The 16,764-nt window shown below is 38.4% G+C and overlaps 1 protein-coding gene across 1 annotated transcript in view; it reads right to left on the bottom strand.

Annotated features, from left to right (window-relative positions):
- KCNMB2 (potassium calcium-activated channel subfamily M regulatory beta subunit 2) overlaps window positions 1-16,125 on the bottom strand; it is a 30,040-nt gene extending 13,915 nt beyond the window's left edge. Inside the window, exons 1-2 of the mRNA XM_004270525.4 lie at window positions 16,007-16,125; window positions 1,018-1,188 (exon numbers count right to left, since the gene is read on the bottom strand). Coding sequence (XP_004270573.1) covers window positions 1,018-1,188; window positions 16,007-16,062 — 227 coding nt within the window. The 5' untranslated portion in view covers window positions 16,063-16,125. The remainder of the gene's footprint in view (window positions 1-1,017; window positions 1,189-16,006) is intronic.
- Window positions 16,126-16,764: the final 639 nt, after the last annotated feature.

Here is a 16,764-nt window from a genome sequence, read left to right as displayed (position 1 = left end):
CCTTAATTTTAGCAGATTACTGTGTTTCAACTAGAGTTTCCTTCTAAAATGAAAGTATTAATTTAGGTGGGGAAATGAATGCCACAAAATGGTTTGATTCTCTTTTGGATTGAAACCTCAAGTTTTCATTTGAAAGGGCCTCGTTTCTTTAAGCTGAAGCACTCTGAGACCTTCCCCATTAGTTATAGCAATGCTGGGCTTTCCTGTGCTCAAAGTGTCCAATTTATGGACAACAGTTAGCTAGAGATGCTGTGGAGGTTTATCATGTGACTTACTCAGGGGGAACACTTGACAACTCAGTATTCAATTGCCTCTCTATTCAGTAAACCTAGGGCAAATATTTAAATAAGAAGGGTTCAAAATCTTTAATTTAAAAAGTTAGTGCTTAGTAGTGTTTTTCAACCTATTAGAATCACCTGGGGAAATTTAAAAGCTACTGGTGAATGGGTCCCACTCCAGACCTACTAAATCTGACCCTGTGGAATGATTGTGGTGGGGCCCGGATGTCAGTATTCTTAAAAGTTTCTTAGGAAGTTGAAATGTGCAGTTGAGAACCACTAATATTTGGGGTGATGGAAGAGTGGGGTGTGGTGGAAAGGAATGCAGGTGGAGAATGGACAGAGGTGTGAAGAGGCAAGAATAGGGATTCTGGAATTAACAGGATGTGGTTTTGAATCTTGGCTCTGCCGAACACTAAAGCTGTATGACACTGGGCAAATTGTATCTATCTTGAGCCTCAGTTTTGCCATTTTTATGAGTATATTCATACTTGTAGAATAGTTATGGGAATTAAAAAAGTAATGTATGGCAAGTCCCTGGCACATAGTAAGCAGTTTATACATATAACTATTTTTATCATTATTGTTAGATAACATTATTGACAAATAGTATGTTCCAGGCGCTGCTCAAAGTTCTTTTTAGGAAAGCAGGTGAGGAAGAGGACCTCAAGGTTGATAAGCTGTGTGGGAGGAGGGAGAAGGGAGACAAAAGACAGTCCCAAGCACCCAATGGCTTTACCTCTGCATGTATGAGCGCAGGAGTGTGATTCCCAGCAGAAAGTACATCATGATGGAGCACACCATCATGGCCAGTCCCAGGAGAATGGCCCGGTCCTCTCCTGCTTTCAGTGCTGTGACAGTTTTCCTTTTGTCCAGGAGGTCATGGTCCCTGATTTTTTGGTAAATGTTTCTGAGGTTGAACATAATACAGTTTTACTTGAAGTCCACAGTTAATCAACACACCCCTAAAGAGTAAGTTGCTGCTCAGGCCTTCCTAAGGCAGAGAGGCCGAGAGGGGTCCTCCAAACCCGCCTGAGTGCAATTGGATCCCAGCATGTGACTATTGCTTTCCAACACACACGTGCACACACACAGACACACACAGACACACAGACACACACACACACACACACACACACATACACCCCAATCCTGAGCAGAAACAAGTCTCCCTTCTTTCCTTGGGACCCATATCTAGCTGTCAATACTTTTGCTTTTTCTCTAAGTCTGAAGAAAGAAAGCAATCCCTTCAGCCCTTAAAATAATGCTTTGGGTTTGTTTCCTTTGCCAACCCCCAGCTGATCATCATTGATCTTTCTGTACTCTCTGAATACCTAATGGAGCATTAATTCAAATAAATGGCAACATATATGAGGAATCTATCAACTTAATATCTTATTTCCCCTCGGTAATAATAGACAGAGTTTATCCTGGTTAACATTTTTCTCAGGCTTAGGGTTGCTTAGGGCTCTGTTGACTTGAGATTTATAAGAAATGTGGAGATGTCCAGTGGTGACCCAGACTTCTTTTCCTGTACTGTAAACATTCGAGTGAGTTTACAAAAATGTCAGTCAAATCAAGGCCAGACTCCATAAGTTTGGATAGTTTTATTAGTATTTTTTAAAATTTTCGAGCAGTAACCTACGGAAAGAAAAAAACAGATTGGAGTCAAACTGTCTCCTAGTTCAAAACCTGATTTCATGGCTTACTAGCTGTGTGATCTCTACAACTTCCTCAGCCTTTCTAATTCTCAGTTCCTTGCAAAGTGGAAATAATGTGTAACTACATTGTTACAGTTAAATGAGATGACATAAGTAGATTATCCAGGAGAATGACTGACATGAAGTATTTAATAAATGTTCCCATTTAAAAATGGTGTGGGGAACGCACCTATGGTCAGCTAATCTATGACAAAGGAAGCAATGATATACAATGGAGAAAAGACAGTCTCTTCAATAAGTGGTGCTGGGAAAACTGGACAGCTACATGTAAAAGAGTGAAATTAGATCACTCCCTAACACCATACACAAAAATAAACTCAAAATGGATTAGAGACCTAAATGTAAGACCGGACACTATAAAGCTCTTAGAGGAAAACATAGGAAGAATACTCTTTGACATAAATCACAGCAAGATATTTTTTGATCCATCTCCTACAGTAATGGAAATAAAAACAAAAATAAACAAATGGGACCTAGTGAAACTTCAAAGCTTTGGCACAGCAAAGGAAACCATAAACAAGACGAAAAGACAACCCTCAGAATGGGAGAAAATATTTGCAAATGAATCAATGGACAAAGGATTAATCTCCAAAATATATAAACAGCTCATGCAGCTCAATATTAAAAAAAAAAAAACAGCCCAATCCAAAAATGGGCAGAAGACCTAAACAGACATTTCTCCAAAGAAGACATACAGATGGCTGAGAAGCACATGAAAAGCTGCTCAACATCACTAATTATTAGAGAAATGCAAATCAAAACTACAATGAGGGGCTTCCCTGGTGGCGCAGTGGTTGAGAGTCCGCCTGCCGATGCAGGGGACACGGGTTCGTGCCCCGGTCCGGGAGGATCCCACATGCCGCGGAGCAGCTGGGCCTGTGAGCCATGGCCGCTGAGCCTGCGCGTCCGGAGACTGTGCTCCACAACGGGAGAGGCCACAACAGTGAGAGGCCCACATATCGCAAAAAAAAAAAAAAAACTACAATGAGGTATCACTTCACACCAGTTAGAATGGGCATCGTCAGAAAATCTACAAACAACAAATGCTGGAGAGGGTGTGGAGAAAAGGGAACCCTCTTGCACTGTTGGTGGGAATGTAAATTGATACAGCCACTATGGAGAACAGTATGGAGGTTCCTTAAAAAACTAAAAATAGAATTACCATATGATCCAGCAATCCCACTACTGGGCATATACCCAGAGAAAACCATAATTCAAAAAGACACATGCACCCCAATGTTCATTGCAGCACTGTTTACAATAGCCAGGTCATGGAAGCAACCTAAATGCCCATCGACAGACGGATGGATAAAGAAGATGTGGTGCATATATACAATGGAATACTACTGAGTCGTAAAAAGGAACAAAACTGGGTCATTTGTTGAGACGTGGATGGATCTAGAGTCTGTCATACAGAGTGAAGTAAGTCAGAAAGAGAAAAACAAATATCGTATATTAACGCATATATGTGGAACCTAGAAAAATGGTACAGATGAACTGGTTTGCAGGGCAGAAATAGAGACACAGCTGTAGAGAACAAACGTATGGACACCAAGTGGGGAAAGCGGCAGGGTGGGGGTGGGGGTGGGATGAATTGGGCGATTGGGATTGACATGTACACAATGATGTGTATAAAACTGATGACTAATAAGAACCTGTTATATAAAAAAATAAATAAAATAAAATTCAAAAAAATAAAAAAAGAAATGGTGTGGGGAGCTACACCTTTATGACATGGACATCAGAACATCCCAAAATTGCTGTGCTTCTCCAAAGAATTTCTAAAGGACAGAATGTCAAGGCAGTGAATAGTGTAGAAAGCTTATGAGTGGAGGGTTGGATTTGAAATAATGTCTGGCAGAGAAGGCAGAAAAGAAGTGAGAAATTGCTGGGGGTGCTGGCTGGTTGGAGAGATATGTGAGAAATATGGGAAGGAGGCAATGCTCAAGGATTCTGGAAACACAGGCAACCAAGTAGCCACGGAGAAGGGAGCTTTGGATTGCACGGGTGTGGGAGTGGGGGAGTTGCTGGCTTTTAGGGCTTGGGGACAGAGAGGAGGACACATAGAGTGCTGAAAATGGAGAAAGAAGCTCTTATGCCATTTTTATTTTAAGCTTCAGACAAAAAGCCAACATACATGAGACAGACTTCAGATTTTCCTTTTAAATTTTCATCACTAGTCACTCTCGTTGCTTGAAAAAGTACTAGAATCCAGTGTGGAACTTTGCAGAGGAGGAAAGAGATGCCTGTTATTTGTATAATTGTGTGTATATTCAGGGATTCTATTCAGCTTCATGCTCCAGGATGGCCTTACTGGTGTTTATGGCTGGCATACATTCTGGGGCGCTGGTTCATTCTGGACTGGTTGTTAGATATTTAGATTCCCTATAGAAGTGTGAGAACATGTATGTACTTAGTATATTTCCAAAAGGTTTTAAGGAAGACTATATGTTAATCTGGTTATTAGAGTATAAAATTAATGGATTAGTTTATTATCATTATTACTATTATTTAAAAGTTCTCTTCATGAGGTAGTTTATATAAATCTTACTCTTTCCTTGAGGAGTAGGCCCTTTATAGTAGGAGAATCATAGCTAAATAGAGGACTTTGTTCCTCATCTTTTCATGACCGTGTCCTTCCTGCCTCTTTCCCACCAGCACTCACTCATGGCCACTCATTCTCCTCATGGCCAGAAGCTCTGAGAGCCCATCTTTTTTATTACTCTCCAGCTCCCAGGCCCAGTGCCTCTGGACTAGCTAGCTGGCTGGCCAGCTTGCAGGCTTTTGACTTCCTCAGGCTAGCCACCACCCATCCTCTAAGTTTCCCCATTCTTTTGTGAGATTTTCTTTGGAAAATGTAGGATTTATATCAAAGCTCTTAAACTTGATTCTCTATGAACCTGAATGAAAAAAAAAAAAAAAATCAATGCCCATCCAGTTAAAGCCAGGCTTCGGAAGCAAGAAGAGACAGGCTGAGTCTGAGTGGCTTCAAAGGCCTGCTGTAAAATAATAATCTTTTGTTACTTTCCTGTTGTTATTTATCAAAATGTATTTAATTCTGATGGCTGCATTGAGATTTGGATTTCCTGCAGGTGGAGGCCAGCAAGGAGGGAGCAATAGTCTCAGCTCCAGAGTAGTAGGCTGTCACACTGCATCACTTACATCAGTCTATACCCATAAAAGAGATGCAGTGTAATCAGTCAGTTATGTTACTAGAACAAGAAGAATACAAAAATGATTCAAATGGGTAATTTAGAAACAAATCACAATTTGGAAATGGTTAACAAATGTTCTTCACGTGCTCTGGGATGTGTAGAGAAGAGGGAAAATGATTGGTTTCCACGCAGGCTAAACACATCTGGGAAATCAGGATATTACTCAGCAAAATGAAAGTGGATGAGTGAGGTGGGACATACTCATGAAATTCATCAATAATGAATTTATTGCTAATTGAATTAATGGTAAGTTAAGGAATGAATGAATAATTTGGAGGACTAAAGATTCAGTTAAAGTCTACGAACGTATTTTGAATGCTGGTAACCTCTAGTTATTGTATGTGGCCCCTACCCAACAGGAAGACCAACATGAAAAAAAATATCAACGTAGGGTAGTAAATTCAATGATGGAGCCATTCACAGCATGAGTATAGAAGAGGAGTAATTTTCCCAGCCTGAGGGAGCAGGGCAGGGAGCAAGGATTAAGGTTAGGGAAGGCATCCTGGAGGAGAAATTAACAGAATCTTCAAGATTGAATCCAAGTTAACCACATGACACAGGGAATCAAGGGCATTTCAGACAGAAGGAATCACATGAACAAAGGATGGAGATTTGCAACTACATGCTGACTGTCAGAAACTACACAAATTTTATTATTACTCGGATGAGTGTGGGACAGGGGAAATGGGGCAGATGAGTTTGGAGAGGTAGTAGGTTATGAAGAGTTTCTGTAAGTCATTTAAGGAACTTGGCCTTTATCCTGTAGTTAATGGGAAGATGGCAGAGGGTGACATGATCAGAACTGAGTTTCAGAATGATCACTCTGGCTTCAGGGTGAAGATTAGATTAACGATGGAGGCAGACTTAAATCAGAAAGAAGAATTAGGGGACAGCTACTATAGTGTTGGCAAAGGATGATCAGGGCTGGATCTAGGATCGAGGTAGGATAGATGGAGAGAAAAGGATGTATGGAGAAATATCTAGGAGATAAAACTTCAGGATTTGGTGACTCATAGAATATAGGGGATGATGAGGAAGTGAGAAAAAGGATATAGTTTAGATTTATGCCCAAGAACTTAACTTGGACGACTGGGGGAATAGTAGAGGGTGTTAAAGCAGGGGTCCTTATTTTGCTATTCTTCCTGGTTCCAAAGGGGGTGTTTTTGCTGCCCTGGCTAAGAAGGGAGAGGCTGATTGTTCATTTATAGATTCTCTCCCCCACAAACATAGTGTCATGAGCTCAGGTGAGGATTGACTAATCTGATTGGTGAGATAGGCCAGAGCCTGACAGTCAGAGACCCTGTCTACATTTTGGGTGAGACTGAAGATCACTGTTTATGAGTGGCACAATTTTTTTCTCATCCTTTTGGACTTGCCTTTGTTCAGGCCTGGTGTGCCTTGGCCTCGCTATCTCTAGGTAGTAAGCCCCAGGTGGGGAAGGGAGTGTCCATAGCCTGAGACTAAGTGGATTAGTGAGGTGCCCCTCCTATGCCAAGTTGTCTTCAAAGCTGGGGGGGGGGGTGGGGAATGAGCATGATGCTATATTTTGGGCCTCAGGCCTAAACTTCATCCTTCATACTAGGAAGCCTTGTACTTTGGGGGTTACTCTGCCACTACTAACAGAGTGGACAGTTCATCTCTCTTTGGCTCTTTGTGTCTATTCTCTGTGGAATCTTCTTAAAAGGGGTAGAGGGAGAAATAAGGGAATGAAGGCTAGAATAGTTCATTGAAGTAGAGCTCTCAGGAGGAATAATGACTCAGGCATGACTACAAAATAAGTTTCGAATATGGGGGATATTCAACCATAGGTATAGAGCAGGAATTTGGATTTCTAAGTCTGAAGCAGATCTAGCCTTGGTGTATACTGGCGAAGCAGTATGTTTAAGCTCTGTTGGAGCAGCTGTGGCTTCATGGTTCATGGTGAACCATGAATCAGTATGGTGGTTACAAATCAGCATTTATACATGTTGGCAATAACAAGTAGTACATATGTGCAGTCTTTTCTACATATACAGGGAGCATTCTGCCCAAATCCTTTTGGAGAATGTGAGTTATTAATAAAACTACAAGGCAAATTCAAGTATAACAAAATATTTTGTATAAAAAATTTTAATTGTCCAATAAAGCTTTATATTTACCTCAAGCCATAGTCAACACAATACAATTTTATTTCAAACTCCATATTTGGATAGTGTCTTAAAGTTTGATAGTAGTCCTATGGTTCACAAGCAAATTATTTATGAGGCTGTACATATACAAACATGGATATAAAGAGTAAAATGTGCAAGAAAAAAAGTTTTCCTTGGGCTTCACTCATTTAAATTCAGATTCCCTTGGTATTTAGCCTGCAGGAAGAAAACTATTCATGTTAAGGCAGGGTAAATGTCATTTATTAATTCATTTGTCAACATTTTAAAGTCTTCATAAGATGAAACGTACTGTGCCAAGTTCTGGGGAATACAAAGTGAATAAGACATGTCCTGAGGGAGCTGGGTGAGATACCAATCATTACAATGCATCTTAAGGAGACTTATTGTAATGAGTACAGAAAGGAAGCAAGTCAATATGCTGGGCGCTGATTTGCCAAAGGTTCAGTTAGTGAATGGCTAATGCACCATGATTAGCCAATTTGCCAATTTATTGAAGGATCACTTTGCCAAATGAATAATTTGCCCACTTAATCACAGATTTAACAAAAACTTATTTTAAGGAGCATTGTTTTAAGTATAGTAAAGTAATATGAATGTATTTTCTTAAGAATATTTTAAGATGATATTTTAAAAATACATTGAATTATATTCTTCTTATGAATATGTTATTTTTAGCAGTATTTTAAGATCTCTTTGTTTTTTTTTTTAAAGCTAAGTAAGTTTCTGAGGGAGGTTTAGTCTCTTTATAAATAATTCTTATATTCATAGATATATATTTTTTGAATATGTGTATGAATATATTCTTCTAATAGATACAGCAAAAATTTAGCATTTCATATGGGAGCCTTTCTGTTTATAATGATTCTACTCAATTCCTTTTTAGAGTTATTTGCTGTTTTGCTAACATTTTAGCATCACTGAGATTCTTGTGCAAATTTCATGACTTTGATAGATTTGGCAACTTTATCAATTAACAAAAATTTGTTTCTTTTAACTATTCATAAGATTACGGTAATTGATTTTGGGTGGGAATTTTTAACAGCTTTTTGAAGTTTCTGCTAAGTTTTATTTGAACAGTTTTATTTTGTCCTTATAACAAAATGTTTAATTTGTCTTTGCTCTTGTCCTGTTATTGGAACAGGAGGGATCTGGACAAGATTGGTGGGACCCTCTGCTGGGGGAAAGTTGAAGAGCAGAATCAGCATAATGTAGCCTGGCCTGCTGATCCTAGAGAGGGGGAAACCCAGGGGCAGAGAGGAGAGGAAACAAAGAATAGAGAGAACAGTAGGGCATGGCTGGGTCGGGGGGAGGGGAGGAAGACCTGAGAACAGGGGACCCTGAAGACAGAGGGTGTCTGGAGCACAGGGAAGAAAAGACAGAGGGACAGAGAGATAGAGGGACAATGGCTGCAGAGACTGAGAGACAGAGGAGAGTCTCAAAGCCCCAAATCTGGGTCCCCTGCAGTCTTTTTGGTTCCTACTAACCCATAGAACTATGAGGGTTACAATGATTATACAAAGTTTTTGGTAAGTAACTAAATTTGATAAATTCACCAAAAAGATCAACTGGCAAATGCATTAGTATTTGGCAATTTGGCTTCAGGCAAATTGGCTATCACTGTATTGGACATTCCTTGAACTGGGCATTCAGTAGATTGGTGATGGATAACTTGGCTCAGGACTTGATTTATGAACATGAATGTTTTAATTCATGTTTAATTAAACCAAGGTGGCCATAACAGTTTAAGTGGTGATGGTTAAAGGATTCAGTAATAGACTGAATTAAATCTCCAATGAGCAAACAGTTGATAAGGGGAATAGGGTAGCTGAGAGTGGTTGGATTCCAGGATGCAGTGAGTGGGGGTGGCAGGTAATGAGCTGGTTAGATAGGCAGGGGTCAGAGATAAAGGGTGTTGTATGTCTTCTGAAGTTAGAGGAGCCACTAAAAGAATTTAAGCAAGAAAGTGATATAATTAGCTTCGTACTTTAGAAAGATCACTCACGTTAGTGTGGTTGGCTGTTTGGAATGGTTTATTCCTGGAGGCTAAGAGACTGATTCTGAAACTCTGTCAGCATTTCAGGTGTTAAATAGGGGTTGAAAAAAAAGCAGTGGTAGAGGAGATGAAAATTTAGATATGGGCATCATTTGTGTCCAGAAGTAACTATGAACACTGTGGGTTTTAATGAGACTCCCTAGGTAGTCAGAGAAACAAAACTCAGCGAGGGTACTAGAACTTGGAAAGGGCAAGAAGACAGATCTACAAAGGGTCCCAAAGCAGTCAGAGAGGTGAGGGGCACTGGCAGGTGCAGGAAAGAGGAGGGAAGGTGTGAATAAAGAATTATGTATATCTGTCATAACTTGGGGAGGCCCTTCAGAAACCTAACCATAGTAACCATAATACTTAACATACTAGATATTTATATTTATGCCTCTCTGGCCCAGTGAATATTGAGTGGCTCAAGAGTTAGAGCCAGACCGCATTCACCTTTGTATGTTCAGTCTCTTGCATTTATTAGGCTCACAAAGTATGTTCCTTTATGTGGGCTAGAAAAGGCTTCAATACTGAGCCTCCCTACACTGAGGCAGCCAGTGTAGGGAGGCTTAATGGCCAAGTGAAACCAAGTAGACCAGAGAACCATGGCTAGAACAGACTCCTGGCTTCTCTCTTCCTATCAGCGCCCATTGTACTGTACCACTAATACATTTAGTATTCCTTCTAGGAAAACTTCAAGCTTTTCTGTCACTGAGAGCTCTAGTTTCCAGACTTCAAGGAAAAGTGCCTTCTCTTAGATCCTACAAAGTGAATCTGTGGGGCAATAGATTGCTGAATGCCAGCTGAGTTGAAACAGGCAGAGTTGCTATGTATCTTTGCCCCAGGAGCACTCAACTCATTATCTCATATGGCAGAGCTGAGAGTGGCATGGATTAAAACAGCCACTGTTCTGCCTTCCACCCACCAAAGTCTTCTATGTTTTTGAGATGTATGTACATCCTCACCTTCTATTAGTTCTATTAGATAGAACTAAATAATCTTAAATGTTTATATTAGTTAAGAAGAAAGCCTGAAAATTAATGTGCTAGGCATCCAACGTAAGGAGTTATGAAACGATTAATAGAATATATTAAAAGAAAGTGTAAGGAAGGAAATAATATCCATGAGTAGAAATAAATGGAATAAAAGATGCACTGTATTAAAGAATCAATGAAATCAAAGATTAGTTTTTTGAAAAGACTAATGAAATAGCCAAACCTCTGATGAGACTGATAAGAAAAACTAGAGAAGACTCAAATAAATATCAGGAATTTAAAAACTGTAAGTACAGATACAGTTAGATTAGAAAGATAATAGAGGATATTAGAAACAACTTTATAGCAAGACATTTAAAAACTTTGATATATGATTTACTTAAATATATAGCAAATTCTTACAAATGTATGGCTTATTGAAACTGCTTTGAAATAGCTAGAAAATCTAAATAGTTTTAAATCATTAAAAATTGAATCATCAATTTAAAATATCCTCATAATGGAAATACCAGGCTCTGATTATTTATAGGTAAATAAACCTAGATTATACAAATCATTCGGAGGATCATATTCAGAAAAAGACTTGGTGACATAAAGATGCAAATTTACCACAAATTAATTAATAGCTTTCATAAAATTCCAAAAAAATCACAAGAGCTTTTTTGGGAAGTGGGGTAGGCATGACTGGACAAGCTGATTCTAAAATAGGTATGGGAGTGCAAACATCTAAGGATAGCAAATACAATCCTGATTACAAAAGAACAAGGTGGGCAACTTTTATACCAGATATCACGATGCATTATAATGCTAATGTTTGTAAGCTCAGGGGTGGTGTTTGTCTGAGGTAGACAAAATTCACCAGTGGGACAGAGTAGAGATCCAGAAACATATCCATGCGTATGTGGAAACCTAATATATGATACATGTGTACTTTTAGATCATTGAGGAAAGGACAAACTATCCAACGAAAGGTGCTGGACAATTGGTTATCTGTACAGAAAAAAATAGATGCCTAGTTCACACCACACACAAAAGTAAACTTCAGGTGATTAAGGACTTAATTGTGAAAGGCAATCCTGCAAAATATTAACTGTATCAGAGCATACCCTTTTGAACTTGGGATAGGAAAGGATTTCAAAATGTTGAAAAATTGCTGAGAACACATTAAAATTAAGACCATGTTTATGAAAAGATATCATAAAGAAAGTGAAAATACAAGTAAACTGGGAGAAGCTGTTTGCACACAATAGACAAAGGGTTAATAGAAACTTTTATAAAAGTTTTTAATAGTTTATATAGCATTTTAAATTGTTGCTGCAGGAGGGTTGGTGTTATTTGGTCTACTATACTGTCAGAAAAGGAAGTCTCATTGTTATTTCTCTCCTCCATCTCTTTCCCCGCTCCTGGAACTCTTATCATTCACATGTAACTTTCTGATCCTTGCTCTTAAGATTTCCATCTCTTTGTAATTTTCCTCTGGATTTTGAGATATTTCTTTCACTTTATCTTCCAGTTCTCTCATTTTGTTTTCAACCATTCTCAATGGTTACCTTTCTATATTCTATTAAATTTTTTAAATGAAAGAAAACAGACTTTTATAAAGAATTCCTATAAGTCAATAAGAAAAAGACAAAAATCCAATTAAAAATGGGCCACATGTTAGAACAGGCACTTTACAGAAAAGGACTAGGGACGTAGACTCAATCTTATTACTAATCTGAAAAATGGGAATTGAAAGCACAATACCCTCTGGATTGATGAAAATTAAAACCCCTAAAACTCTAGAGCAATGGAATCATATCTATAGCTGCTTTGGAAAGCAATGGCATTGCCTGGTGAAGTGAGAGCTGTGCATACTTTTGAATCAACAATTCCCAAGTTAGGTGTAAAACCTAAGAAATGTTTGTACATATGTACAGGAGACATGAACAAAAAGTTTTATAGCAGCATTGTCAGTACAAAAAGAACTGGAAATAATGCCAATGTCTATGGGAAGTAGACTGGATGAATAAATGGTGGTATATTCATATAATGGCATACTACACAGCAGACGAAATAAGCTACAGCTAGTCACATCAGCACTGATAAATCATGGGACCATGTTTGGTGAAAACAACGAGTTGCAGAACAATTCATATGGTATGATTCCATTTATTTAAAGTCTCCAAACATTTAGAAGTAAACAATGTATTGTTTAAGCATTCAGATGTGACAAACTCATGAAGAAAAGCAAGGGAATGATAAACAGGAGGGTGGTTATCTCTGGGTGGGGGCAGGGATAAGGAGGGGGATGCTCTTAGGGAAGCACCCTCAAGGGCTTCAAAAATTCTGATTGTTTTAGTTTTTAAGCTTAATGAAGGGTACTCAGATGTTTATTATATCATCATTCTCTGTATGGTAACATGTGATAAATGTTCCTTTATACCAATTCAATATTTAGTATAAACAATCCAAAGAATATTTGATAAACACTCAGTGGTAATGTCCTTGGCTAATAACCTCTCTCTTCTTTAATTTTTAAATTAGTTATTGCTGCTTTTGTTTTATTTTGCCTCCTGCGATTTAGAGATTGACATCGGCTCACCTAACAAATTTGTTCAGGGAAGAAAAAATATTCCTTCACATTGCTGGGCATGTGGAATGGAGGATAAGGATAGAAACCAGTGTTTTGCATATAGCAGATGATCAGAAAAAGGACTGGCTTTGAATTAAAATAATGAAAAAAATGTAAAGTTGACTTCAACTTCCCTTGAACCATAAAAATTAGGTTTCAGAATTTTCAGTGGACTTTTACTTCCACTTGGTCGCTCTGCCTGTCTGTAAGCTTATTTCTTGATGTTGCATCTCTTGAGGAATCCTAGGGAAGCCAAGATCCTGACAAGTTTGTCTCTGGTCTCAGAATAAGGCAGTGTGGAGTGGAGCCAAGGGTGTTTGGCTGCCTGGCCTCTGGGATTGCCGGGGGAACACAGTTGGAGAAGCTGAACACACAGAGGCCAGGTTTGCAGAATAAGAAACTGAGGGTGGAACAGTTACCAGCAGTTCTGGGCAGTGCTTCCAGACAACCTAGTTAATTTATTTGCAAATAATTAACTTGAGGACCTTAATTATCTAGATTTATTATCAACCGTCATTACTTTCCTTATCACCATGATTACTGCCACCAAGAGTATTAAGCAGAGCAATAGCTGCTGTTTAAAGTCAGTTTTAAAATCTGAGTCTTGTTCCACAAGAGTCTGTGAATTAGGCAGTGAAGACAGAGGTGTGGTTAAGAAAGAGGTACAGGCAAATGAACCAACATCAAACTAAGGATACTGGCTTAGTGTCAGATTCTATTGCTGTATTCTTTGCCTGTTTTTCCATTTGTCTTTGACTTTGTAGGCCAAAGTCATGCAGATTGATTTCATAAGCCTTGGCATCCCCATCCCATAAATAAAACTTGCTGAAAATGATTTACTTAGAGTCAATATTTTAATTATTTAAAACCCCATAGTTACTGAAATCATAGTTACTGAAAACATGAAAGTAGTAATTAAGAGTTTTATAGAATCTTACTGGTATAGGATATGAAGCTAATTATTTGCTCCTTTTAATGCCACAAATATTGCCAATATATCGTATTCACATATTTATTATCTCCTGTGATATACAATTTTCAACTCTGTTTTATCATAGTTTCCCCCTGTGGGCTTGGTTGTTCACTGCTGCTCCGAATATCTCATGTTTGACAAGAGCCTATGTAAGCCATGGGGTGCGGGGGAGAGAGTACAACCTTGGGTTTAAATCTTGATTCAATCACTGGCTAGTTGTTGCACGCTTGGAAGTTACTTAAACTCTCTAAGCCTCAGCTTTCCCAACTGTAAAATGGGCATAATAATCCTTATCTTACAAATTAGAAGAGAACGGTTTATGAAAACATGCAGTGCAGAGTAATTGCTTCTTAAATGTTAATCCTTTTGTTTGTAAAAAAATTTATATATATAGAAAAATGTATTTAATTAAATTACTCATTGAGAATAAATAGAAGTTGAAACAAATACATCATGCTTCACCTGCTCTGATGAAACCTTCAAAATCTAAGGAGGACTGGCCATTGATAGTCACACTATTCCTGTAGGGCAACAAAATCTCTGCCTTTCTGCACCATCAATGGTAGTGACCTTTTTTTTTTTTAAAGAAATGAGGAAATTTCATACAAAGTATGGAATTTAAAAATGACACAAAATTTCAGTCTTATAGTAAAGCTCTTGCTGAAAGATGGTTCAACTTAGTTGCTTGAAAGCAAATGAAAAATAACTTGATTAAGCATTGAGAAAAAGCATGTGAAAACCTATTTTACTTAAATATCATATCACTATTTTTTCCATAGTTAAGATAGTATAACATATTACAAAGCATTTGGAAAATGGAGGAGTAAGAAGCATACTTTTCCTTTCACGCCTTTTCCTATGTATATATTTTTTGTGGCTGCAATTATAGTATGTATGCACTTTTCCAACTTGATTTGTCAGTTAATGTTATGCCAAAACATTTTTAACTGCTAAGTGGTACATTACATTCCATGATTTATTTAACAGATTTTCTATTGTGAATAAGTTGCTTCCAAATTATTGTGAAGAACAATTTTGCCTTCAGAATTTTTAAAGGATTTTATCTGTAGGGAAATACAGATTTTTAAAAGGAAAAATAGAAGTACCAGCTATAAAATTTACACTCAGGTAAACCTCCCTCAGGTCCTTCTTCTTGTGCCCGCATTTATCAATCCTGATTTCTGTCAGATTCTGCAGGCAGGTGAGCCTTGCCTAAGCTGCAATATGTTGGTATAGGCAGTTGTGTTTAAAATTTAGCTTCATCAAACCCAAATAATAGTACCAGGTCAATAAGAAAGAGAGAGATGCAGAAGAAAAAAAGAAAGAGAAACCAAATATTAAAAATGGCCAGAGAATTTTATGAATGTATTTACTCCCAAGTTGGAGGGCTGGGTTGAGCTGTATAATTGTCATTTTGTCTTTCATTATCACTGCTTTTGCCCTTTAATTTTTTTTCTAATTCCCCCATTCTTCCCCGACCCCAGGCTATTCTTCCAAGGAGTTTGAGAGCTCCATGGACTTGTCTATCCTTTTTTCATTCTCTCTTAGTTTTTGCTTTCCTTCCCTGCCATATGTCCACTGCTTTGAAATGCAATTTTCATTATTTCAGTTCAGTATTTATTGAGCACTTACTATGTGCCAGGTATGGTGGTAGGAGGTGAAAATTCCGGGGACAGTAAAACACAAATTCTGTGCTGATCAAGAGGATAGTGGGAGGTTCTGATTGGATGGATATCTGAAGGCAGAGGTAGAGTTAGCTAAGTGACCAGTGTGTCTATATGTGCATGTGTAAAGGGCATTTCTGACAGGGAACAGCCTTTGTAAAGCTACGTGGTAGGAGTGAGCATGGAGAATGCAAGGAGGAGGACGGCCAAAGTGTCTAAAACCCCATTCCCTCAATGTAGAGCCCATCCCACATTAACACTTGCAAAATATAAAGCTCAGTTGCCTAACGCTTTCTCTTTGGCATACTCTCTGGGTATTCAGGTTAAATGATTCTGAAAAGCCTCCAGAGTCCCAGTGATTTACCTTTTCTCATCATGTCGGTAAGTTGAAGAGGTTCGGCCACTGGTCCATATAAACATCTTAGAGGATGTTGGTCCAGGGGCTCCTTTCCTTATGGTGGAAGTCCTGGAAGAATGGTGAAAAGACCTAGAAGAGGTACACACTGAAGTTAAATCCAGTACTTAAAGTTTGGGGAACTGTGTATCAAATAGCAACTGGTAACTCTCAGTGGATTGACCATGTTAAATAAGACCAGGTTTCTGTTGCTGTAGGGCAGTTGTTCTCAACCCTGGCTGCACATTAAAATCAACTGGGAATCTTTTAAAAAGCACTGAAGCCTGAGTGCCTCCCTCAGAAATGTGCATTCAATTTTTTTTAAAGCCTCCTAGTTGTTTCTAATGCATTGCTAGGATTAAGAGCCACTGCGTTAGGGAAACACAGTTTTCTAATTGATGTTATTACCATATTCCCTCTAAGATGTCTCCTCCAAAAATATAATTTGGTACAGTTTATTATTCTATATTTTTCCAAAATTTTGGTTCAGGTTTGGTTCTATTTTTTTTCTATTTCTCTGTTTCTCTTCAAACTGTTTTCCCTGATGCTGACAGATGTGACATCTTACTGACGAAAGATCATCTTTTAAATGTGTTCAACTGTTGCCAAATCTGTGGGTTCATCCCTTGGCAGTTGAGTCTCGGAGAAAATCATGGCAGCAGAGGCAGCAGATATTCTCTGGCTCCTAACGGCCAGGATTATAGGATCCAGAGTCAAGATACTAGAGG

Source organism: Orcinus orca, chromosome 5, assembly GCF_937001465.1.
Source record: "Orcinus orca chromosome 5, mOrcOrc1.1, whole genome shotgun sequence".
NCBI classification, from domain to species: domain Eukaryota; kingdom Metazoa; phylum Chordata; class Mammalia; order Artiodactyla; family Delphinidae; genus Orcinus; species Orcinus orca.
The sequence above is the reverse complement of the archived record's forward strand: the minus strand, read 5'-3'. Positions and strand labels throughout refer to the sequence as shown.